This window comes from Aquarana catesbeiana, linkage group LG05 (genome assembly GCF_042186555.1).
Source record: "Aquarana catesbeiana isolate 2022-GZ linkage group LG05, ASM4218655v1, whole genome shotgun sequence".
NCBI lineage: Eukaryota > Metazoa > Chordata > Amphibia > Anura > Ranidae > Aquarana > Aquarana catesbeiana.
This window is the reverse complement of record NC_133328.1, coordinates 52,082,296-52,109,310: the sequence shown is the minus strand read 5'-3', so window position 1 is coordinate 52,109,310 and position 27,015 is coordinate 52,082,296. Positions and strand designations below refer to the sequence as shown.

Below are 27,015 nucleotides of genomic sequence, written 5' to 3'. Positions count from 1 at the left end.
AACAGGCTAGCTGTTAAGTAAGCTGGGAATTTTTGTTTGTTTTTGATGAGTTGGGGGGAAGGCACAGTGGTGTGTAGGTGTAGCCCAGGCTCACTGCCCGCAGAGGAAGAGAACTCACATGGAGCCTGGTTGATGCAGCAATGTATATTAACGTAGTAATGTTGAGGGAGAACAGCAACTCTGCAGACAAGGCCACACCGGCCCAGAACCCTTACAATGAGCCAGACAGGGAGTACAATGCACACTGGAGACACCTGACAGCGTCTGGCAGGGGAGGTGGCTGGGAGGCAGACCAGAAACCAGGCCACACACAAGAAGACTACTGATAGTACACATTGACAGTCCCTACTCCACAGGAACCAGACCCTAAGCTACTTCGGCTGTCCCTAGCAAGCAGCAGATCTGTCCTTGTCCTACCCACTATGCAGAATGCACACCAACCCGAAGGGGCAGTGCTGTTTATAAGCACTGTCCATGTCAAATGTGGTTGCAAGGTCAACCAGGGCAGTAGCGTCCAATCAGACAGCTCCTTCCCTAAAGAAACTTACGGAGGCCTAGGAGGGACCTAGTTCCCTCGTGTCCTCCGCCCTCTCTGCACAGTGGCTGCCGAACAGTGCCACCCCTGCACTTTCCCCAAAGAAGCTGCTCCTTGAGCCCACGCTGCCTGGAAATTGGGGGCCCTATGATGGCACTGAGAGTGATGGATACACAGGGGAGGCATGCTGGCAGCGGTGTGCAGTGCTGTGCAGAACGATACCTATTTCACAGCCAGCAGGGAGGGACGGGGTTGGAGCGCCAGTGATGCTCTGACCCCGCCCCATGCAGCTTGAATGTTCAGGACTCGGAGGCCGCGGGGTAGGAGCTGAAGTGGGAGCTGCTGAGTCGGCAGCACTGAGAAGCAGCACTGGGAAAAAAGGAAGCTCCACTTGTCTGCCTCCTACCTACTTGATGTCTGTTTACCTGCGCTATCTCCATTGTAGGGGCCCCAGAGCATTACTTTGCCCAGGGGCCCATGATGCTATTAAGATGGCCCTGCTACAGCTGGGTAGGTTTAAAGCATAGTAGTCATAAGGGGATGCAGGCACAGTGGTGACAAGTAGTGGGTGCTGTCACAGTGGTGGGAATGGAGGGTGGCAAGGAGCTGCCAGCTAAAACTCCAGCTGCAGTCCTCCTGGTCCTCCAACCGGCAATCCCTCTACCTACCCTTGTCCCCCAGCCACTCTACCACTGCATATTCTGCCACTGCTGCCTCCTTGATTCCTTTGCAGGAATATGCAGAGAAGAGGAGAGGATGAGCCTGGGATTTCTAGGCTCTCTATCCACTTCCTCCTCATTGTGATGATATTACTTCCCCCTTCCCAGTGCAGCCAATAGAGACCAGTCAGTCCTCCGACTTCTGGGACAACATTATTTATTATTGCTCTCTCCTAAACTATTGAACCTTCTATATTATTATTTTGAGCATGCTATCTCTATATCAGGCTGGAACAAAGGGTGCAAATTGTATCTCCATTTTACTTCCTATATTCTTCTCTTACAATAAGTATACGGTAGGATGCCAACACAATGGTGGACACTTATTGGCCTCTGTCTGTATTTGTATTTCAAGCTTTAATGAGGTGGTATCAGGAGATGAATCGCTGACATAAAACAAGTATGCAGCTCACCAGACTATATAGTCCTTTTCTGAATACTTGTTCTGAGTCAGAGACTTAGGGCAGCCATACATTATACCATTTTCCTTTAGAGTTACCAAAACCATATAATAAGAGATCAAACCTAAACACTTTCAATTTGTATGCAATCAGGAAGGCCCTTGCACTACATATTTGAAGGTAAATTTAAAGGAAATTGAATAGACATGTGCGCTGCTAAAAAATTTGTTCGTTTTTGTTTTCGTTTCATTTGGGGTTTTTTTGGGGGTTTTTTTTTTTCGTTTTTCGGGTCAATTCGTAAATTCTAAAATTTGTAAATTTGTAAAATTCTAAAATTCATAAATTCGAAAATCCCAAAATCCAAAAATAAGTAGGAAATTCCGAAAATTTGAACGAACGAAAATCCAAAAATTCGAAATATTAACTAACTAATAACTAACTATTAAATTATAGGTATTGGAATTTCCTTTCAAATTTGGCTGTTAGTGAATGTAACGAATACGAATTTATCCGAAGTTACAAATTACTTGAAATAACGAATGCCGCATTTAAACAAATGGAATGTAACACATTTATAATAAATAATAATAATAAAATGTTTTTATTATTATTATTGTTAATTATTATTATTAATTTGTTATGTTCCATCCGTTTAGATATGGTATTCGTTATTTCGGCTAATTCGCAACGTCGGATAAATTCATATTTGTTACGGTTACTAACAGCCAAATTTGAAAGGAAATTCCAATACGTATAATTTAATAGTTAGTAATAGTTATTTTTAGTTAGTTATTATTTCAGATTTTCAAATTTTCGGATTTTCTAATTTTAAGATTTTCAGGATTTCCAGATTTTTTCATTTTGAATTTCTGAATTTCTGAATTTTAAAATTTCAGAATTTTAGAATTTATGAATTTTTGAATTTAAGAATATTTGGAAAAATTCATTAATTTTGTTAATTCGGATGTTTTCGAATTTTCAAATTTGACGAAATTCGTTATGCACATGTCTAAAATTGAATAAGAAAATGGTATAGTGTATGGCCAGCTTTAGAAAGTACTGTTGCCAGTTAGCATGACAGTCAGGCCTCATTTCACAAGGAGAGGTCAGGAGTGGCAGCCTCCATGTAAAATTTAAATAATCTGCATTTTTTCAAATTAGGCTAACCATAAAAAGTTTTGTTTTAAGATGAAAAATATAAAGAAAAAAGTTCAGCGCGCTACTCAAATTAAAACCAAATAGTAATGTTTGGTTGAGCCAGAGGAGCTGACGTCACCACACTCTCAGCTAATGGAGGAGAGTGTTCCTGATTGCCGCCTCTGAAATTTCAACTACCTGGCGTGGAGGGAAGTCTGCTTCTACTCAAAGACCAGCTGTTCCTAACCCCGAAAGGAGTTTGTTCAGGCTTGCATGATCTCTGTGGTGGGGATCCATCAAATCTGGTAAGCAGCCCCCTTTTCCTATTTCTGCACTGTCTTAGAAGATCCATAGAAGATTTACTGAAGACTTAAAGATGAATCACACCTCTGGTTTATGATACCATCATTTTCCATATGAACTATAATTTTTTCATTTCTTTATATTCACATTACTATTTGGTTTTAATTTGAGTAGCGCACTGAACTTTTTTCTTTATACTGTACAAAACCTCGTGTTCAAGGTTTTTAAGTTGCAGCACTCAGGACTATTTATGTTTCATATATTTGCGATTTTCTGTGTTTTTTATGCACTTTAAAATAGATGTTCACTAATTTAAATTTCACATTGGTTTATCACAGCTGCGGAACGTTGGTTTATCACAGTAACGCGGAACGTTTACCATATATTAAGATGAAAAATACCTTTAGAGGAACCTGTAGAGTGATCCTGACGGGGAGCCTGGGAGGAATATTCAGGCAGTAAATGGCTTGGTGACTGTCTCACCCAGTTAAACCGATCAACAAATCGTCTTTCATACCATCCACAGCTATCCGATTCAAAGTCACATTTAGAAGCTAAAAAAAAAAAACATTATCCCAAATTAAAAAAGAACTAAACTCAAAAATTTAAGATTTGCTGTGTTATATAGAAAATTTTAAATTACATCTAAGCAGTACCCTGAAAAATATACCTTTTGTTTGAAAATCTACCTGAAATATAGTGCACTTCCTGGTAAGCGAGGCTTGGTTTGTTCAAGTCCTATTTATAGCGATGGCTCAGCGCGTCACCCGTGCTCCAGGAAGACGTCATGTGTGACGAAACATGTTGGGAGCTGCTACGTGCTGACGCCATCGCGCCCCACGTAATCCTGGAAGCTCGGGTGTATGCTTATTCTCTGTGCCAGCAATTGTTTGCACATCTATGCACATCTCATTTTTAATATTTGTAAGTAGTCAATTGGCGTTTTTTTCAATAAACCTATCCATATGGTATTATACTATTGGAGCCTTTTCTTTTATATAAATCAATTTCCACTCCTGGATGCTTTGGATGTCCCGCTGTGAGGGGAGACTCACTCTTGCCTTGTCCTGGATAATTGGTTGTTACCATTAACCTAACCCGCAGAGGTATTCTGCCTGCTCAATTGACCATCTGTCAGAGAGGTTACCTGGTTGGGCGCCGGCGCGCGCCGGGGCGCGTTGGTGCGTGTGTTCCTGTGCGTGCCGGGGCGCATGTTCCTGGGGGCACCGGCGTGTCTGGTCTGGCCGGCCATGGCATGCAGGGTGGCGTCCGGGCGCGCGTTCGCCTATGGGCGTTACTGCGGGCGTGCCTGGTAGTGCTGGCATGCGCGCCGGTGTTCGGGGGCGTGCTCAGGCGCATGCGGGGGCGAATCGGCGCGCGCACAAACGCGGCGTTTGGCGCCAATCAGCCTATTTAGGTCTGCCTCAATTCCTGTTCGGTGCTGCCTAATCAACAGCTCTGTGCCTAAGTTCCGTGATCCTCTCTGTGTTCCGTATCTCTGAAGTTTTGACCTGTTACGACCCGGCTTGCCTTTTGGACCTCCCTGACTGCTGCCTGAACCCGACCCCGGCTTGTTTGGCCCCGCTTCTGCCTGCTCCTTTTGTACCTCTGTTGCCAGCCCGTTGCCGACCTCTGCCTGTGTGTGACCAGCCCAGTAAGCTCCTGCTCAGCATCAGTTCCAGTGTTCCTGAGTTCTAACTGCTGCTTGAAAGACCACCTTTCTCCAGGATCCTTACACCAGGCCCTCATACCACTCCGTACTCGCGGGCTTCCTGTCTGTTCTATCAGGGGCCCCGAGTCGGATACGTAAGGGAGCCTACCCTCTGCCCAAGCGGACTCACCTGTCTGGTAAGTGAGGGACCTGACACCATCCTAGAGATAGGTGGTCCCGATGATTTAGTAAGAGTCCCTGACTATCGTGTGTGGTGTCACCGAAAAGTTCACAATCAAGTCACTTTGGTGGTGGAAAATGTATTTACTTTATTTTGGACTATAAAATGAAGGACTGATTTTGCGCATTTGTTTTTTGTTTATGTGTTGTCACTTGGATTATATCTCCTAGTTAAATTGCTGCAGTTTATTTGTTCACTATATTTTTTTCATTTTTATTATTAGCGCGGTATTTAACCTTTTTATGATATGTGAGGGTGCCTAGGCACTCTTGTGTCTGCAGCCTCATAGCTGTATATCTGCAATGGGAGATCCAAAGCACTGCTGCCTCTGACTAGTAGTGTCAAGTAATTTGGTGGTGTAATTACTGTGCTGCTCACTGTTTTCTTTGCTGGAAGCTCTGACACAAGGAAGAAAAGCCCTGCCTCTATCAAGATGGCCACCTCCACAAAGCGACACAGTACAGAACAATGTATGGTGAGCCAGTCTGTTTCCCTTTGGCTGTCTTCTTGGGCACAGCTTCCACAGTATAGTCCCTCATTAGGATCCAGAAATTATAAAATTCTTATAATAATTTCTGTACATAATCTGTGATAGCAACCAATCAAATGTCAGGTTTTATCAGTCCGACCGAATGTAAGTTATGATGACTGCTATAGTTAAAGTGAGGTGACAGTCATTGAGGACCAGCCGCCGCAGTTATACTGTGGCAGGTTGGCTCCCCTGGGCGAGCCGTCGTAGCTGTACGTCGGCCACTTTAAGAGCACTAGGGGGTGCAACAACAGAGCCATCGCGTGTGCCCGCCGATCACGATGTCCGCCGGGCACCCGCAATCGCTCCCGAGAGAGACAGAACGGGGATCTGTCAATGTAAACAGACAGATCCCCGTTCTGCCAGGAGAGAGGAGTCAGATCTGTTGTTCCTACTGCTTAGGAACAGCGATCGGTCTCCTCCCCCAGGCAGTCCCATCCCCCCACCGTTAGAAACACTCCCTAGGACACACATTTAACCCCTCGATCGCCCCCTAGTGTTAACCCCTTCCCTGCCAGTGACATTTATACAGTTATCAGTGGGTATTTTTAGCACTGATCGCTGTATAAATATTTAATGGTCCTAAAAAAGCATCAAAAGTGTCTGATTTGTCGACTGCAATGTCTTAGTCCCAATAAAAATCGCAGATCACCGCCATTACTAGTAAAAAAAATAATAATAATAAAAATACCATAAATCTATCCCCTATTTTGTAGACGCCCAAACCAATAAATATACGCTTATTGCGTTTTTTTTACCAAAAATATGTAGAAGAATATATATCGGCCTAAACTGATGAAGAAATTTGTTTTTGATCAAATACCACCAAAAGAAAGCTCTACTTGTGCTGGAAAAAGGACGTCAGTTTTGTTTGGTTACAGTGTCGCATGACCGCGCAATTGTCAGTTAAAGCGACGCAGTGCCATATCGCAAAAAAAATGGCCTGGTCATTAAGGGGGGCAAATCTTCCGGGGCTGAAGTGGTTTTTAAAGTAGAACTATGACCTAACATTTAAAAATATGTGCTACAGCACTTTATTATAGAGGTATCTGCACTTACAGTGTTCTCGTAGTCCACCATATACTACTTATCAATTCTACCAGTGTGATTGGACAGTGAAAGGAAAAACAGCAGATGGATATGTGCATCTCTCTGTCACTCTGCTCTTTCCTCCTATTGGCATGTTCTTTGTAAGTACAGCATTGCTTGCTTTCTTTGCGTAGTTAGGAAGATTTGAGGGTACCATTTAAAGAATATGCAAACCCAACATTTCATATTCCTAATATGTGCCTGTTGTATCATGTTCTTGTATGAAGAAGTATCCCGTTCTCTTTGTATTGCTTGCTTTATGTAAAATCCCTGTCAGTCCCTCTGCTTTCCTATTATAAACTAACCATGCTAGGCAAGAGAAATGCCTTTCATTTCTATTTTAACTACTTGACCTCCGGAAGATTTACCCCCTTCATGACCAGGCCATTTTTTTGCAATATGACAATGCGTTACTTTAACGGACAATTGAGCGGTTGTGCGATGCTGTACTCAATTAAAATGTATGTCCTTATTTCCCACAAATAGAGCTTTCTTTTGGTGGTATTTGATCACTTCTGCGGTTTTTATTTTTTGTGCTATAAACAAAACAAAAAATATTTTTTACTTTCTGCTATAAAACATATCCAATAAAATATTGACAAAATCACATTTCTTCATAAATTTAGGCCAATATGTATTCTGTTACATATTTTTGGTAAATAAACATCCCAATAAGTGTATATTGATTGTTTTGCGCAAAAGTTATAGCATCTACAAACTGTGGGATATTTAAATTTTTTTTCTTATTAGTAATGGAGCCAGTCAGGGACTTATAGCAGGACTGCGATATTGCGACGGACATTCTGACACTAACTGACACTTTTAACACTTTTTTGGGACCAGTGACACTAAGGCTGGGTTCACACTTATGCAGATTGGTTGTGGCTTTCCTAGCATCCAATTCGCATGACAGGAGAGTGTGACTGTGTCAGGAAAGGTTCCCTCCGCTGGTAATATCTATCATTTGGCGTACAGTACTGAGGTCCACCAGCAGGTGTCTCCTGGCAGTTTGGAACTGTCAAGAGAGCCTTTCCCTGCTGGTATTATGTGGTCAGTGGTTCCTGGCAGTGTGGGGCCGACATTACCTCTTGCAATCAGGCATCACCTGAGTCTGATTGAGATGTGTATAAATACCCGGCAAGTGCACACACACCTTGCCCTGGTATTGTCTTGTGCCCTGACGCCTGTTTATCTGTTATCCTGATCCTGAACCTGAACCCCGATTCCTGATTCCTGTATCCTGTATCCTGAACCTGTTTGTATCTGTTCCTGTATCTCTGGATCCTTGCCCTGCAGCCTGATTCCTTCCATCTTGTTCCCTGTATGTTTACTCCTGACCCCCCCATCTGCTGATCTCCTTTTTATGACCCTGGCCTGGCTTGACTACTATTCTGGTACTCCCTTTTGCCATATATACTGGTTGGTTTATGACAGACTGGCTCTCTATGGAGCCGGTTCACATACAGTATCTGCAGGGCGGTTGCGGAGCGCACAGCAGAAGGGTCCTGTGCGTCTTTGGCTCCATTTAAGGTCCAAATTCAGGCACAAATTTGGACGTAATTGGGACTGAAACAGTGAATGGGGACGCACCGGACCCCCTGCTGTGCCCCGCACCACACATAGTGTGAACCCAGCCTGATACAGTGATCAGTGCTGAAAATATGCACTGTTCTAATGACACTGGCTGGGAAGGGGTTAACTTCATGGGCCCTTCCTAAAGGCTGTCTGGGTGTCCAGTTACTGATTGAATTATTTGTTGAAAAGGTTGAAGATACCTATGTGTCATGTTATTGGAGGAGGTAAAGTTCACCCCACCCTGTGTCATTATGCAAAGAAGGGGGGTTGTCCCCAGAGTGTATATCTTTGTACCTGTGTTTGAATAAAGAGTCTTATGTTTGTTTCTTACCACCCTACACTGATGTCTTGACAAGTGACTTGGTGGGCTAAGGGAGTTTGGATAGTGCTGGTACCGGGCAAGGGAAGCTTATACGGCAGACATACTCCTCTTGAGTACGGGGTCTGTCACATTGGTGGCAACCCCAAGGCAACGAGCCAGTGACCAACGGGAGTTACGGATGCCATTCCTGGGAGAACAGCCCCAGGAGCAATGGGTGTCCGATTTGGACAGGCTGGTCCAGCAGGAGATAGAGCTGGACAATCGATATCAGGCTCTGCAATGGCACGCAGAGCAGGAATACTTAGGGGAGACAACAGAATGCTCTCCGGAGGGATATGACTTTGGCGGCCCTGCATTGCTGTGGGAGAGCCTTACAGATGGTTTTGTGTTTGCCAATGAACGGGAACCTACTCTTGAGGACCTACGAGGATACAGAGAGGCTATGCTTCGTCTCGCAGGGGTCTCAGAGCTTAAACCTGATCTAGAATACTTGCTAAGGAAAGAACAGCATCTGGAAAGGGCATACAGGGAAGTGCTAGAACACGTTCAGCAGCATGACCCAGAATCGGCAGCAAAAACTCCAGAGATTGCCATCCCCAAAGCTTAAGCGCTAACAACAGGGCAGAGCTCTGCTAACCTCTGCCCAACACCGGTAACATCTTCTGGGTTCCATGGACAGGAGATGGTGAACCCCTATACCCAGACACTAGTTCCAGAGACTGGGGATTTAATAGATTTTTCTGCTGAGGTGGAACAACCAGCTGAGCCTCCAGTAGAATAGATGGCTTCAGAGCATGGCTCTGTCAACCTCTGCATACAACAAACGGCGGCCCTGAGAATTTGTGCAAGGCCACCGACTTTTCAGTTTACTTCCCAGTGGAGCAGCTGGCAGCTGGGCAGAACGCTACTGGCCTCTGCCCACAACAATCAACTTTGCAGGAGCTACAGGGAGAGAATGCAATCGGCACCTCACAACTGCAGCTTGAGTTGATATCGGTGGATGGGACTGCAGTCTCCACTGACAGCAACCCAGCAGAAGAGCTTGCAACAGTGCAGAGTGCTGCTGGCCTCTGCCGTCAACTAACAGAAGATTGATTTCTTGTGGTAGTAGATGGGGCTTCGGCTTCCACTGACACAACCCCCGAAAAAGGTCTGGCATTGGGACAGGAGGACATCAGCTTTGCTCTGCAAACACTGGGAGATTTTCATCTAGTAAAAGTGGATGCGACTACAGTCTCCACCTGTATACCCCAGGGATGCTGGGCAGTCGGCCCAGATACCCAACAGCATGACGGAGTGAGCCCAACCACCGTGTCTTCTCTCCAGCGGCTGAAAGGACTCCAGAGGGAAGGACCAGTCTGCACTTTTCCCCAGCAGTGGGTATGTTCTACAAGAGAGGCAGAGGTTGGCAGGGTGAGTAATGCTCTGTTTGGGACAATTTGTTTGTGGTACTGTGTGGACACAGGCATTGGGAGACTGGAACTACAGACTAACTTTAAAGTCAACAGGTCTGGGGTCATTTTGTTCTACCCCTGTTATCCTGGGTCTTATATGTGTGGTTTGTGTTGAAAGTTGGAGAGGCTTCTTCACTTGGGAACAATATCCCTCAAGAAATATATGAAGATACAAAATTTCCACCTTTCAGACTGCTAGAATATTGTAGGAGTGTCTCATAGACCATTGCTAGATAGTTTGAGGTGGGGTGGGGGTTATTATGTGTTTATTGTTAAGTGGCTGTATCCCATTGTTCTATTGTTTCTGTCTGCCTTGGGAGCAACCTATTATGAGATGTAGGTTAATGAAACCGCTGTCAGCTATTAGCTGCTTGAGGGGAGGGGGGATTTCTCCAACAGCCCTTCCTAAAGGCTGTCTTGGTGCCCAGTTACTGATTGAATTATTTGTTGAAAAGGTTAAATATACCTGTGTGTCATGTTACTGGAGGAGGAAAGGTTTACCCCACTCTGTGTCATTATGCAAAGGGGGGGTTGTCCCCAGAGTGTATATTTTTTGTACCTGTGTTTGAATACACAGTCTGATTTTTGTATCTTACCACCCTACACTGATGTCTTGACAAGTGACTGGGTGGGCTAAAGGATCTTGGATCATGCTGGGAAGGGAAGCTTATACGGCGGACATACTCCTCTTGAGTACGGGGAACTGGTATTCAGAGGCTTCAGTGTCTTAGATGATCTCATACAGCAGACATACAGCCAAGAGGCTCATGACACAGAAAGTGCACTGCTATTTCTCAGGAAGAATTCAGGACAAAAGGTAAATAAGTGTTAGGGTTACATGAAAGAGTAAAGTTTATGGTAATAGTGAGGGTTAATGTAATGTTTGGGTTTATAGAAAAGGTTAGTGTTAGGGTTACAGGGAGGGTTAGTGTGAGGTTTAGCATTAGGGTTGGTGTTCAGGTAGTGCTCCCCTCTTTCGGAATGACCCCCACAATAAAGTGCATCTCATGCAAGGTAGATTATTTTTATATCACTGCATGAAACTGACATTATCTGTTAATTCTACTTTTGTATATAGTGCCACTATACTAGTACACTGCTTTTTATTACTAGTCCCTGCCCTAAAGGAACTTACATTCTAAAGTCCCTAGTACAGACTTACACTAGGACCAACTTGGGTAGAAGGTCCTAGATATACATGTGGGCAGGTGCAGTCTGCTTTCTCCACTGTAGGGGGCACTCAACCGGAGCAGTACTGTAGCTGGAGGGGAAGTCAAGAGAAACTTAGCTAGTGTAGGGAGAGCTTACACGTCTGTCAAGGACAGCACTAGCCATAAGGAGAGGTTCCTGAGGAGTAGAGGAAAACCAGGGCCTTCGTCTAGATCTTCTCAAACTACCTCTTGGGTTGGACTGATCACACCACACTCCACCACCCTTGGCAAGTGCCCTCTTCAACTCCGGCTTAATACCACTGACTCTCCTCTTAACTGACTGCGGTCGGGTATTCCACCCCGCTAGGCTGTTGTATTGTTCTGCAAGTCCTTTAATACATAGTTTCCTGCGCTCAGGGCCTTAGTGACATTACTTCTGTGCACCACGCTGCATCTACCCCCCATGCTGACTTTTTTTTGGACTGCGTGAGGAAACCAAAACAATCTACATGAAATTACAGAATACTTTATTAATCCCAAAGGTAAATTCAAACAGGGAGAACAAAAAAACTCCATGCAGATAGTTTCCCTAGTAGGACTTAACACAGAACCTCAGCATGGCACTGTAAGGTAAGTACTTACTACTTAGCCACTGTAATGCCCACTAAGATGCCAGAACTACTTTCCTTTTAAAAGTGTTATTTCGAAGGCTGCATTTTTATCAACCCAACTATATAAAGATGTACTATATAATGTCAAAAATAATAAATATACACGTATAAAGAAAGACACTTACCGCACAATACTTCATCAAGTCCATTTTCACAGTCCTTTGTAAAATCACAGCGTTTTTTATTTGGTATGCAGTTACCATCACCACATGACATATACCCAGAGGGACAGTTAAAAAATAAAGATTCTTTAAAAAGACCTGTAAGAAGAAATTAAACTAATTACACAGTGTTCCATAAAAAGAAGGGGGTACTCTTGGCCATTTTAGTAGACATTAGAACCTGTGATACCCAATAGTAAAGCCAAGCTTTGATCAGATGCCTACCTTACCATGGGCATGGAAAGCAGACATGATGTTTTAGATACCACTGCTTACTTTATGGTTTGGGATCCATAGGTATGACTGCCTCTGCCAGGTCAACTGCAAGTTCAATTGTTTTTTACACCTACCGGAGCTAACTGGATAACCTTAGCATTAATGTTAAAAAACAGTACTTTTCAGGGCCCTAATAAGGAGTCTATTTATTTAGGATGTACTGGGAAATGGGTCTAACTCCAGCCAAACATTCCAAAAGTACAGTATATTGTTTGTGCTGAAGACCGCACTGGATTGACTGGATCAGTCACTGGTGCAATGGTGTCCCTGGGGGGGGGGCAGAGGGGGCCCTGATCCCCCCAACTTTATGCTGGGCCCCAGCACCATGTGCGACCCCCCCCCCCCCAAAAAAAAAAACTTTTTTTTCTTTTTTTACAAAAAGGCAATGTCTTTTTGTTTGCATTCATATCGGATGTGCCGCATCTTACTCGGGCCACCGCTGGAGTAACAGTAACCCCCCTCCCTCTGCTAGCTGACAATGCATAATGCGAGCGCTCACACAACCACGGCTGCCCGATCTGCTCCTTCCCCTGCATCCTCATTGGCAGGGAGAAGAGGACTCTCAGTTACTGAAAAAACAGACTTTCTCCCATCCTTAGGACAGGAGAACCAGCCTGTAAATTCCAAGAGATGCCAGACCAGCGCTGTCAATAGCAGGGGCAGGACAGCAAGAGGAGGCTGGGGAACCCCACAGTGGCAGAACACCAGGGCCCGGTGGCAAGACATCCTTTGCAACCCTGATAGTTCTCCCAATGCTTTGGACCTTTATATTTTCTTGGTATGCTGGTGACATACCGTATATACTCGTGTATAAGTCGAATTTTTCAGCCCCTTTTTTGGGGCTGAAAGTGCCCCCTTCGACTTATACACAAGTCACCGCCGTCTGCCTACATGATCAGCGTGTCATGCAGGCAGACGGCGGCCAGCGTGTGCTGCATAGACTCGGCAGCGGCTCTCACTGTTCAAAAGCCGCGCCTCCTCGTCTGTGATAGGCAGTCAGTGTACAGCCTATCACAGACATTCTCTCATCCTCGTCCGTGGTATGAGGATGAGAGAATGTCCGTGATAGGCTGACAGCTGACTGCTGGGAAATGGAGTTTTTTGGACGAGGAGGAGGCGTGGCTTTTGAACAGTGAATGGCCGCCGAATACTACACGCTGATCGGTGCAGAGCGGCGCACGGAAGATGCACAGGACACAGGTAGGATGCACACACACAGACACATGCACACAGGTACATATACACATACACAGGACACAGGTACATATACACATGACACATGCACATATACACAGGACACAGGACACATGACACATATGCACAGGACACAGGAAGGTATACAGCTGCAGATGGGCATTGTTGACCCTCTTTTTCCACTTACAGTAGCTGTGCATTTCTCACCCTCGTCTTATACTCGGGGCAATAAGTTTTTCCCATTTTTTTGTGGTAAATTAGGGCCTCGACTTATACTCGAGTATATACGGTATATCTCTTGTTTTCTGCCACTGGGGGGGCCCCAATACAGTAGGAAGGGAGCTCACTGCAGAACATGTGAAAGGGCCCGTTGTGGGATCGTAGTAAAGGGCCCCAGGATAGCTATAGAATATATCTATCTATATATATATATATATACAGGGCTTTTTTTCAGGGGGAACTTAGTGGAACTCAGTTCCACCACCTCTGGCTCAGACCCTTTGGTGCCTGCTCACCACAATCACTTGTAAACACAGAAGTCTGGTTTCTGTGTTTACAAGTGACAGCTCTGCACTCTGTATGTAATGCAATCCTGGTATTTAATACCCTTTTAAGACCCTCCTACTGTTTTCATGAAATTCGACTGAACACACCCACTATTTGATATATCTATTTGCATTTTATATTGCCCCCCTATTTTTGTCCCTGTCCCCCCATGTGCCCCCCCTAAATATGAAAGCTGGAGACGCCACTGGTTGTGGGTGGGTGATTGTGTGGGTGAGTGAGATGTCCCTCCAGTAGGACATGCTCAGTGGTGGATACTAGCATCAAACCCAATTAGGGCTTGGGCCGCTGCTATTCTGGTACGGCCTTAAAGTGGATGTCTACCCAAAAGCAGGGACCGACTGAATTTCGATCAATGTGTGGCTGTCCCCGCTAGACAGATGTTTGATCACCTTCTGTCTACGGTACATGTTAGAAAAGGGTACATGTAAGAAAACTTTCCTGGAATAGTGGGTGTCGGGTGTCAGAATACAGTGTCCTGGCGGAACTAAACTCTCTCAATCAACATGAACTATTTTTTGATCCTTGTGCTGCTAGCTGTAGTAAATAGATAGGAAGGCATATAATATATTTACTTGTTTTAAACCTTTTTTTTATTTTTTTAATTCTTCAATTACTTCCTGGTTTCTGGCCTAGGCCAAATGAGGTTATACATCCCAGAAGTCTTCTTAGGCATTTTTTTTCCCCTGGAGGAGGGGAGGACGGGCTTTCTAAGCTAAGCCCATCCTCCTTCCAGCATGCCTGAGCTAAAGGTAGATGATTCCAGGAATTAAATGTTACATGAATCATCTGCCCTTACTCAAGATGGCCACAGATAAAAATGCTAGCGATTTTTTAGTAAAAAAAGCATGGAGACATGAATGGAAGGGTGAGTTTGCTTTGAATATTAAAAATGTATTAAATAGTGTTTTTAGTTTGTGGTGCTCAGATACAGTTAAAGCTGTAGTAAAGCCCGCTTTGTGATTTTTACCTACAGGTAAGCCTATGATAAGGCTTACCTGTAGGTAAGATGAATAGCTCCTAAACGTGCACCGTTTAGGAGATATTCACCCTGGATGCAGCCGGTAACTTTACCGGCACATGCGCTCTGAAGGTCCAGCATAGCTTGACGGATCTTCAGAGCTCTATGTTGAACTGAGGGCTCCCGCGCACAGCCGAGGGCAATCACACAGCCGAATCGCAAAAAAACCCGGAAGAAAAGCTGGGGGAAGATGTCAGCCCTCTCAGCGGGGACAGTGAGGCCTCTGGAAGGCTTCGTTCCAAGGTAAGGTACTAGCACATTATGCAATTGTCTAACAGGTGTTTTTTTTTTTTTTTTTTTAACCAGCTTTGGTTTACTACCGCTTTAAGTACATGATAAATAAATCAGGCTGTGAGCATTAAACAGCATCCTCACTCTAAATGAACCCCAGACAAAAAAAGGAAAATATAGGAATAGTGTCCTTAAATTACCTGCAGTTGTGCTATTGATAAAGCTGCAGTCTGGAGATAAGCTGATGTCATCAATAGCAGCTATAGCCTCAGCTGATAACAGCGTGGCTTCCAATATGATCTGAAATAGAATTTAATAATTAAAATCCACAGCAAGATAATATATGCTCAGACAATTGACTCACAATACAGTTTCCTCTGGCATAGTGAAAAGACCACGATGACCTAAACAAAACGCATGGGGGTTGATTTACTAAAGGCAAATAGACTGTGCACTCTGCAAGTGCAGTTGCTCCACAGCTTAGTAAATGAGCCGAAGCTCTGCTGACCTCTGTCATCCAATCATGTGCAAGCAAAAATGCATTTTTTTTTTCCTGGCACGTAATTGGGTATTCTTTGCAAAGTGGACCTTTACCTCATTTACTAAATTCTGAAGCAACTGCACTTGCACAGTGCAAATGCACTTTGCAAAGTGCACAGTCTATTCAGCTTTAGTAAATCAACCCCATGATGTGCATTATATGCACTGAGGGTGATTTACTAAAGGCAATTAGATTGTGCACTCTGCAAGTGCAGTTGCTACAGAGCTTAGTAAATGAGGGGAAACTCTGCTGATTTCCATCATCCAATCATGTGCAAGCAAATATGCATTTTTTTTTTATCTTCCTTGCATGATATTGGGTATTCTTTGTAAAGTGAACTAAACTCTGGAGCAACTGCACTTGCGTTTAGTAAATCAACCCCATTATTTAAAACAATTGGCAATGAAATTCTCACATAGGTACGCCTCCTCCAATACCTGACACATACAGTGCCTTGAGAAAGTATTCATGCCCCTTGAAATTTTGCACATTTTGTCATGTTACAACCAAAAACATAAATGCATTTTATTGGGATGTTATGTGATAGACCAACACAAAGTGGCGCATTATTGTGAAGTGGAAGGAAAATGATAAATGGTTTTAAAAAATTTTAACAAATAAATGTAACGGTGCCCCCGTGGGGTTGCTGCGTATTTCAGCATCCACACATCACTCTGCTCGGTCAGACATCCATGTTAGGCACACTTTCTCCAGTCAATGAACAGTCTCTTGCTTGTTTTTGTTGTTTTTTATTAGGGGATTAAACTTGGATGGGGAAAAGGGACATGAGATGCCCACTGATGAATATTTCTTAGATGAAAATAAAGGTAGTTGAATCTATACTGACAGTCTCTCCTCCTTCACATCTCCTCCAGCACACTACTTGAGATCACTTGCTTTTCTCGCACTGTCCAATTCTAGATTCCTGTCACCGTTAGCACATGGCTAGGCCTCACTCCGAATAAGTCCTAACATTTTCCTAGTAGCCATTTGCAGGCGGGGAGTCTGCAGTCCCCTCTGTGGTAGCAACCATTTTAGATGAAGATAATTGTGCTAACTGATCCTTGGTGGACTACTGATCCCAGCACGTCCGATGCAAATCCTGCCAACCCTCCTGGCTGCAGCGACTTGACTTTAACACCACAGTCTCTCCCTCTGGCTCCACATCCAATCCTGGCATGTCTCTCCCAGAGCTTCTCACTGTGCTTCTCACTCACCAACCCCGGCATGGATCCCTCCTGAATGACTTTCCTGGCTGTGCTCCCCATTGTCTTCCTCCTATTCCTGTTCCAGGACACCTCTCAATGACCGTGTTAAGAGAGGCTCCTCCCAGCTCCCGAGCTCCAGACCCGGGGTCACCCCCCCCAGAAAGGGGGTCCCTCAAAGACCACCACAGCCTAACACGCCATCATCTCAGTTCTTCCACCCGACAACTCTACCCACAACAGGCTGACCATGGGTATATATAGGAGGCCTGCCCCCTGCCAATCCTAGCTGGGGATTGGTCAGGGCTCCCAAATACACCCCATGTCACTCCAACCCTCTGCCCTGCCCCTTTTCCATTTAACGTGGAAGAAGGTGCTCTGGTCAGATAAGACCAAAATTGAACTTTTTGGCCTAAAAGCAAAACACTATGGGGTTGATTTACTAAAACTGGAGAGTGCAAAATCAGGTGCAGCTCTGCATAGCAACCAATCAGCTTCCAGGTTTTATTGCCAAATCCTAACTGAACAAGCTGAAGTTAGAAGCTGATTGGCTACCATGCACAGCTGCACCAGATTTTGCACTCTCCAGTCTTTGTAGATCAACCCCTATGTGTGGCAGAAAACTAACACTGTACATCACCCTGAACACACCATCCCCACTGTGAAACATGGTGGTGGCAGCATCATGTTGTGGGGATGCTTTTCTTCAGGAGGGACAGAGAAACTGGTTAGAGTTGATGGCAAAATGGATGGAGCCAAATAAAGAGCAATCTTAGAAGTCTTCAAAAGACTTGAGACTGGGGAGGAGGTTTACCTTCCAGCAGGACAATGGGGGTTATTTACTAGCAGTCGCTGTAGATCTGAGGGGGACACGCAAGGAAAATAAAAAACAGCATTTTAGCATGGACATGATTGGATGATAAAATCAGCAGAGATTCCCCTTATTTCAGATCTTCCTCTCAGATCTACAGCGACTGCACTTCCAAGTGCACTTGCAGTACCAGTGTGCTTTTGCCACAGTTGTCGCACTCAAAATCGAGCTGCAATTGCGGTAAATAGCATTGTGGGAAGCTTGTCACCCAAAAGAAGCTCTTAGAAATTTCAAAATTGTACCACGTTTGAAGTGACATTAAGAAATAATGCCATCACAAACTCGTCCGGCATTTAGCCGCTATTCTGGAATTGCAGGCAAAATCGCTCAATTCTGCCTGTGATTCCGGAATGCTCAGGTCTGAATGACAAATGGCACAAGGCACAATATCAGATGCCATTCATTTGAATGGCACCTAAAAACGTGGTGTGGTTCTGCCACGATTGTTGCGCGATAAATAGTGCTGCAAATGCGCAAACCACATCGGGTGAAGCGTGTTGCCAAAAAAAAAGCTCCTGAACTTTTTTTGGGCAACAAGCTTCACAACATCGCAGCTTGCCGCGATTGCAGCACGATTTATCATGCAGCCATTGTGGCAAAACTGCACCACGTTTTTAGGTGCCATTCAAATGAATGGCATATGAAATGTGCGTTGCGCGATTTGTCATTCCCACAATGGGGGCGTTTTGAAATCACGGGCAGAATCGCTTTGATTCTGCCCGCAATTTTAAACGCCCGTGTGTGAATGCAGCCATGAACTTGGAGTCTCTGTACAGCAGGCAGAGCTCAGAAGAGGTGACATGTAATTGTTAGGATAGGTTTAGACCTGAGTTTAAACTCGTCACTCCTCTGAAGAGCGATCCGCTTTTTAGGGGTGGTTGACAGGCAGTGAGGTGGCGATGTGACGCCTCCTCACTGCATGTTTTAACCTCATTTTTGCAAACAAACAGCTTGTGTTTCTGTTGCGGGGAAGAAGAAGAGAAAAAAGCTGATAGTCATTTCTAAGCCCCGGAGCCATGAGGCGGCAATACCGGGGGTCAGAGCGGGAGATCGCAGTGCTCTTGGAGGGGAACCCATGCTGGTTTTTTATTTAAAATTTGGCGTGGAGTTCCCCCTCATGATTCATACCAAACACATGTCAGCAATGCTTGTCGCTCATTGGGAAAGGAAAAAACACATTTTTCCTTTCCCTATGAGCGAGCCAGCTTGGCACTGGCTCCCGCGACGGGGCTCGCAGGTGTCAATCTCGCAGATAACAGCATCAAGATTGACACAATATCGCGATCACCTACTGTATAAGTGAAAATATACAAATAACAAATGTACAAAAGTGACATGTGTACAAAAAATATAAGAAAGTCCAATAATTGAGGAAATCAATTGAAGACAGCCTGTACATCAACCACCAGTAGAATCAAAGATGAAATAAACTGGCACTGTCCAGCAGAAAAAACATCAAGAGTGGTAAATCTTCAGCAAAAGGAGAAAGTTATATGTACTCTTACCAGAACAGGTGCACTTTCAAGTGCAGTCGCTGTAGATCTGAGGGGGACACGCAAGGAAAATAAAAAACAGCATTTTAGCTTGCACATGATTGGATAATAAAATTGGCATACAGAAATAAAAAAACTGTGATCACAAGTAAAATTCACATTGCCTTGAATTTTACTTGTGATCACAGTTTTTTTTTTTGCTGTATGCCAGTTTTTAGAAATAAAAAATCTACCTTTTTGACCTACACTATATGGAAGCATTCTTTTTTTGCATACCTCCCAGATGAGAGTTGCCCAGCTGTTCAGCCAGTTTTCTGACACTCAAGATCCAGTTGTGGTTCTCCTTCCATTGGAGGTTCGTTTGGTGGCCACCCATATACATCTGTGGAGGTTCTGGATCCTTTGGGGTTCCGTCTATCCGCCGATTTCAGCACCCTTGCCTTTATGACTCTTTGTTGCTGACATTTGAGTCCACCTGTTCTGGTAAGAGTACATATACCTTTCTCCTTTGCTGAAGATGTACCACTCTTGATGTTTTTTCTGCCGGACATTGCAAGTTTATATCATCTTTGATTTTACTGGTGGTTGATGTACAGGCTGTCTTCAATTGATTTCCACAATTATTGGACTTTCTTATATTTTTTTGTACACATGTCACTTTTGTACATTTGGTATTTGTATATTTTCACTTATATATCAATATAAGTGCATTTGTGTTAGCGCTACAACATTCACTATTTATGCTTTATATGTTTGACATATTTTTTGTAGCTGCTTTGTTTCCACTTATTTAAGGTTAGCGCAGTCACGCCTATATTCACACTTCTAAGATCCTGTACCTCTCTGTGCAGCCGCAGCACCCTCTCATCTCCTGACCCCCTGGTCTCAGCATTCAGCAGACTCTGGCAGCTGACTCCAGCCGTCCTCTGGTCCTCCTCCAAACCCTAGACTTTCTGCTTCCCAGTTCTGCCCCCAGCTTCTTCCCAGCAGCAGCATATAATAAGGGGGTGCACTGTGATGTAAAGGAGGGTGGGGGACTCTTGACTTCTGATGGTGGGGGGGTTCTTGACATCTTGTGTAAGGAGGGGGGGGGCTGACATGTTCTGGACATCTAGTCTTACAGATACAAGCAGCCCTTTGAGGACGTGCATAATGCTGATGCAGCCCATGATGAAATGAGTTGACACCCCTGCTCTCAGGTCTCTGCTAAAAAAAAATATATAGATAGATAGATAGATAGATAGATAGATAGATAGATAGATAGATAGATATAATGTTTGGGGGTTCTAAGTAGTTTTCTAGCAAAAATTACTGATTTTAACTTGTAAACAAAAAGTTCCAGAAAAGGCCTGGTCAGCAAGTGGTTAAAAAAACAACTGACTCACTGACTGGATCCCTAATTGAAAATAAAGGAAAGAAAGCCTAAAAAACAAGACTAAAGCAGCCATCCACATGTAAAAATTGGTAAATTGCAATATAATAAATGTTTGCTTTTGAGTTATAATACCACTTTATGTTTGAGAAACAAAAAAGCCAGCGGTGATAAATAAAACCAGTTGGCTAATTTTTGGCTCAGGAATGGGTCTGATAGAGGACAAAACTAATTTTTGATTACTTGATCATCTCTAGATATCTGCATTACAGCAAAGTCAGACTCCTTCATTCTTGACATAAGGAGCAGTTTTTTGATTTCTGACACAATATGGCATACATTAATTTCAACAGTTAATGCGTACTCCACAATCTGCTGAAGGTATCTGAAAGCCATCCATCAACCTCCACATGATGTCATAGTTGGCTGGCAGTGAGGTGCTAAGTGACAGTGAAAAGCTCTCTTAATGCAGAGAAAATAAACTTTCCTATAAGTAGAAGTTTTACCAACTTTTATTTCTTGCATAAACATTCACCAAAGCCATATGGAGCCGGGATGGTGAGCACAAAATCTGTTATTTGTTACACTATTTTAATCTTTCAGTAAAACATAAATGGTATGATGGAGCCAACAGCCATAAACTACTTTCCTGACTTTAAGCTGTACTCTAGGCTCAAAAGACGTAACTTATGTTATTTCTCAATAGTCACAAAGAATAAAAAATCCACTTTGTGTGCACCAAATGCCTTTGCAAAACCAGATAATACTTTGTTAACCACCTGCCCTCCGGAAGATTTCCCCCCCTTCATGGCCAGGCCATTTTTTTGCGCTACGGCACTGCATTACTTTACATATATAGTTACATAGTTAGTAAGGTTGAATAAAGACACCAGTCCATCCAGTTCAACCTGAGTGAGTGTGAGTGGGTGTCTACAATTGTCCCTATCCCTATACATTGTGTCTCATTAAGATGCTCATCTATTATATTATTATTTATTTAAGGTACCCATACAGAGCCGTCAATTTTACACTGCGCTCCACACATACATCACACACCACATCAGTCCCTACCCTCAAGAAGCCCACAATCCCAGGTCCTCAACTCACATTTATATACTAGGGCCAATTATATAGAAAAAAATTGAATATAATAGAATAGAAAAATAGAAAATATACCAAATCAAATCATTATTCAACCAAAAAATAAAATAAAAGCCTCATGCATGTGTCCTGCTTCTTAATATAGGGGGTCAACAGTGCCAAGAGTTGGTGAAAGCAGGGGTCCGTCATCTGGAGATAATTCCGAAAATCATCTGGATTATTCTCCTGGAGCTCCCTCAGCAAAGGCATATGACATAATTGGTCACGATTAATAAAGCAACCAATTTTTGGTCCAAGAAATCCTCCTGGACTGGACTTGGGTCAAAGCAATAACCCCAAGGCCAAAAATAAATAACACGTTATCTCCTCCAATTCCGCAACATGGCTGGTTGACGAACGGCCGTTCAGAAACGAACTAAAAAGCGCAAAATGAAAAGTGCGAATCAACACTCACCAAACTTCTACTAACATGAAATTAGCAGAAGGAGCCCAAAGGGTGGCGCCTGACAATTGAACTTCCTCTTAATCGGCTCGTAGTACGTCTAGTACATCACTACGTTCATGTTTGTTGGCCGACAAATGCCCTTCGGACAAAAGTCCGAGGCTTTGTCTGCGGAAAATCCGATCGTGTGTACGAGGCTTTAGTGACACCTTTTGGAGACCAGTGACACTAATACAGTGATCAGTGCTAAAAATATGCACTGTCACTGTACTAATGACACTGGCAGGGAAGGAGTTAACATCAGGGGTGATCAAAGGGTTAAAAGTGTGCCTAGGGAGTGCTTGCTAACAGGGTGCTTGTACTATGGGAAGGCAGAGATACGTGTTCCTGCTTTGTAGGGACACAGGATCACAACCTTCTCATCTCACAGAACGGTGATCTGTCTTGTTTACATAGGCAGACCCCCGCTCTGCCTATGTCCCAAACAATCGGTGGGTCGGACCCGCTGATTGGCTCCTGCTGTGTCCAATCACAGCGGGAGAAGGTCGCCGGCAGTGCATGGGCGCCCAAGGCCTGGAAATGTAAAATCACGTACAGGTACGTGATTTCGCACAGGAGCTCTTCCTTTCTGGCGTATATATACAGTCGGCAAGCGGTTAAAGTAGCAGCGACATCATCACTATTCTGTACCAAGCCTGTGCAGAGAGCAGAACTGTGGGAGGGGCCCAGCAGGCTCCACTCACTACAGGCTACCTGCAGAAAACTACAGGAGGGGGCGGATACAAGACCAGTCACTCTGGTGAGAGAAGCAGAGACCTGTCTTTATTACAGGAAGTTCTGGCACAGAAGCAAAATTTCATTACTGCATAAATCTGAAATAAATACACAAAGCACACCAAGATATAAGGAAGGATACACATTTCTCTTGTATTTAGATAACATTTGCTCACCCCAGACTTCAGATTTTTTTCTTATTCTTTATTTTGGACAAGGTGTACACAGGTAAATACACTGCCATAACACATTCCATATCGGCGTTCACAGGTTTAAAAAAATAATCTGCTGTAATCCTTTTACGGATAAAGCTTCAATTTAATACTGAGTTAAATTTTTATTTTTTATTATTATGGTACTTTTAACTTCACTGCTGAAAATGCTGACATTTTTCTGCAAATCTATAACTGTTTTCTTTTATTTATTTTTTTAATTTTTTTTGTGGATCATTAGATTCTGTTCTTTATTGCTGTTTGTGTCCAAACTGGGGAGATTCTATTTGTCTGGGGTGCATACCTCCCAACTTTTTAAGATGGGAAAGAGGGACACCTATTAACAAAAGTATGTAGGCATAGGACACACCCTGTCATACCCCCTTAACCTCCCTGACGGTTTTCCCGAGTGTGGCTCGGGGTTAAATTTCAGCACCATTAGCGGGAACTCCGGTAACCACACTCGGGATTGCATTGCAGGATCCTGGTGCGGTGTTACTTACCTTGTCCCCAGGATCCTGTGATGTCCCCCCCGCTGTGTCTGTGGGCTCTGTCCTCCTCCGAAGCCTCTGTGTGTCAGGCTCCGTTCCCTGCGAGCATTGCAACGCACAGGGGCGGAGCCTGGCGGCAAATTAAAATAAAATAAAAATCATAACACATAGAGTACTGTAATCTTACAGATTATAGTACTGTATGAAATCATTTCACATCCCTTTTGTCCCCAGTGCTTTGTCCTATGCCCTGCATGCAGTTTTATATTACATATACTGTTCTTTCTGCCTGGAAACTGGAGATTGTCCATAGCAACTAAAAAGTGTCCCTTTACATCAAAAGTGGCTTTAGACCAGCTAGAAAACAGCGATAGTAAATTAGAAAACTTGCAGAATTGAGCGATAGTGAATTGTGGGGAAATTTATTTTATTATTATTATATTTTTTTTTTTTTATTATTTATGTTTATTTATTATATTATAATTTATGTTTTTGTGTTTGAATATTTCATCATACCCGGAATATCTACTAGACTCTTGTTTGGACAGATCTAAGTGTGTTATTGTTAAGAATTACAGGCCTACAATATAAAACGCCACATTTCCATGCAAAATAATTGTACCGCTTTCAGCACCTAAAATCCAAAATAATCATACCGCCAGGGAGGTTAAAAGAGAATTATACCAAAAAAAGGATTAGTTAAACCCACAAGTTCTTTTTAGTCCCGCTACTATTCCTTTATAATGACTTATGAAGTTTACAAATGTAGCCAATTAGAAACTGGTATGAAATTTTTAGAACCGGGAAACACTTTTTGAAAGATAAAAAGTACATTTTATATACAACTATATAGATCAGACCAAAATGAGGGACAAATGAGGAGGGAAGAGGGACAGAGGGATTTTGTTACAAATCAGGGACAGTTGGGAGCTACGCGGATGACCATTTTTACCGCATCTGAAAGTGAGGGAAAACATTTGGAGATTTTACCAGAACAGGAATAGAAGGGAAATCTTACCATGGGAACACATGTTCCAGGGACAACAAGCAAGGACTTGCCTTACTTTGGAAAGATTTCTTTTCACTTCCTGATGTGTTTATACAACAAGAAGTGAACTGAAATCTCCCCAATGGAACAGGGTTTTCTTTAACCATCCCCTACTCAATCTAAAATGAAAAAAAAAGGTTGGCTTTAGAAACACTTTTAGCACTCATGGACACAGGGCTAAAAACGCCTCTTTTACAGGCGTTTGACCTTTTTTTTCTTCTGTACTGTACCACCTGACCTGCGCATAAAGAAGAAGTTCCAGGGCAACGCAGGGCTCCAGTGGTCTGAGCTGGAACAGACAAATTGCTGTATATATACAGTACGCCCATACCTCCCAACTTTTTAAGATGGGAATGAGGGACACCTATCAGCAAAAGTATGCAGGCATAGGACACACCCCTTGCCCCGCCCCCTTAAAGGAGAATTGTACAAAAAAAACAAGATTGGTTAAAGCCACAAGTGCTTTTTTTATCACTACTTTATCACTACTATTCCTTTATATTGGCTTTTGGAATGTACAAATGCAGCAATTTAGAAATCAGATGAAAAGTTTAGCACTGGGAAACACTTTTTGATGGATAAAAAGTGCATTTTATATACAACTTTTTAGATCAGACCAAAATGAGGGACAAATGAGGAGGAATGAGGGACAGAGGGACATTGCTCCAGGGACAGTCCCTCGAAATCAGGGACAGTTGGGAGCTATGAGTACGCCTCCACTGTGTTGTTTTCTTTAAATTATGTAACCTCTTTTGTATGTTTTGGTACATAGAACTTAGTTATTTGCTATCATAAAAAGAAGTACAATTTAAGCCATCTATGTGTATACAATTCAATTACAATTGTCATATGATTGGGTAAGTGACTCCTTACCTGAGCTGGGTCTCCTGAATCCAACATATTCTTAATATATACTGTAGCCTTTGTCCATCTTTTTGCTGTACCACCACTAAATTCCTGCAACAACTGCAAATCCTGACTCACGAGTTCCCTCTTCAAAACAGATATTTTTGAGTGTTCTGACAACTGATACCAAAACTGAATCTGTAAAAAACAATTATGTTACAATGATAACCCAAAACTGCATATATTATTTATATCAATGGCCCCAAACAGCATTTTTATAGAAATAAAGCTGGTGAAAAAGTTCAGGCATGTATTTATGGTGAAGCCCTACAGGGAACCCAGCGTAGTGCAGCAGTTGGGGAGGGGGGCACGGGGCTACATGTTTTTTTACTTTAAAACTTTTCTTCCTTTCACGTCTATGCTAGGGTGTAATAATAACATTTTCATGTTTTTTGTTTTTTTTCTTCAAATTCTTTATACATATATACACTATATTACCAAAAGTATTGGGACCCCTGCCTTTACACGCACATGAACTTTAATAGCATCCCAGTCTTAGTCCGTAGGGTTCAATATTGAGTTGGCCCACCCTTTGCAGCTATAAGAGCTTCAGCTCTTTTGGGAAGGCTGTCCACAAGGTTTAGGAGTGTGTCTATTGGAATGTTTGACCATTCTTCCTGAAGCGTATTTGTCAGGTCAGGCACTGATGTGTACGAGAAGGCCTGGCTCGCAGTCTCCACTCTAATTCATCCCAAAGGTTAGTTCCAGTGAAAGGAACACTTAAGGCGTCAGCATACCAAGACATTTTGGACAACTTCATGCTCCCAACTTTGTGGGAACAGTTTGGGGATGGCCCCTTCCTGTTCCAACATGACTGTGCACCAGTGCACAAAGCAAGGTCCATAAAGACATGGATGAGCGCGTTTGGGGTGGAGGAACTTGACTGGCCTGAACAGAGTCCTGACCTCAACCCGATAGAACACCTTTGGGATGAATTAGAGCGGAGACTGTGAGCCAGGCCTTGTTGTCCAACAACAGTGCCTGACCTCACGAATGCTCTTTTGGAAGAATGGTCAAACATTCCCATAGACACACTCCTAAACCTTGTGGACAGCCTTCCCAGAAGAGTTGAAGCTGTTATAGCTGCAAAGTGTGGGCCAACTCAATATTGAACCCTACAGACTAAGACTGGGATGCCATTAAAGTTCATGTGCGTGTAAAGGCAGTCGTCACAATACTTTTGGTAATATAGTGTATATCAACAAGGTCACCTACATATGAAAGATTTCCGAAATGTATATCAAAGAATATCAATTTGGGTGATTGTGCTGTTGGCTGCGGAGCTAAAACAATGTGATATACCGGCTGGTATATAAAAAAGTAGATTTGTTGAT

General features: G+C 43.4%; 1 protein-coding gene across 1 annotated transcript in view; it reads right to left on the bottom strand.

Moving 5' to 3' along the window:
* Positions 1 to 27,015, bottom strand: part of MALRD1 (MAM and LDL receptor class A domain containing 1) — a 737,846-nt gene that overhangs the window by 490,122 nt on the left and 220,709 nt on the right. Inside the window, exons 12-15 of the mRNA XM_073629748.1 lie at positions 25,649 to 25,819; positions 15,426 to 15,525; positions 11,904 to 12,038; positions 3,497 to 3,649 (exon numbers count right to left, since the gene is read on the bottom strand). Coding sequence (XP_073485849.1) covers positions 3,497 to 3,649; positions 11,904 to 12,038; positions 15,426 to 15,525; positions 25,649 to 25,819 — 559 coding nt within the window. The remainder of the gene's footprint in view (positions 1 to 3,496; positions 3,650 to 11,903; positions 12,039 to 15,425; positions 15,526 to 25,648; positions 25,820 to 27,015) is intronic.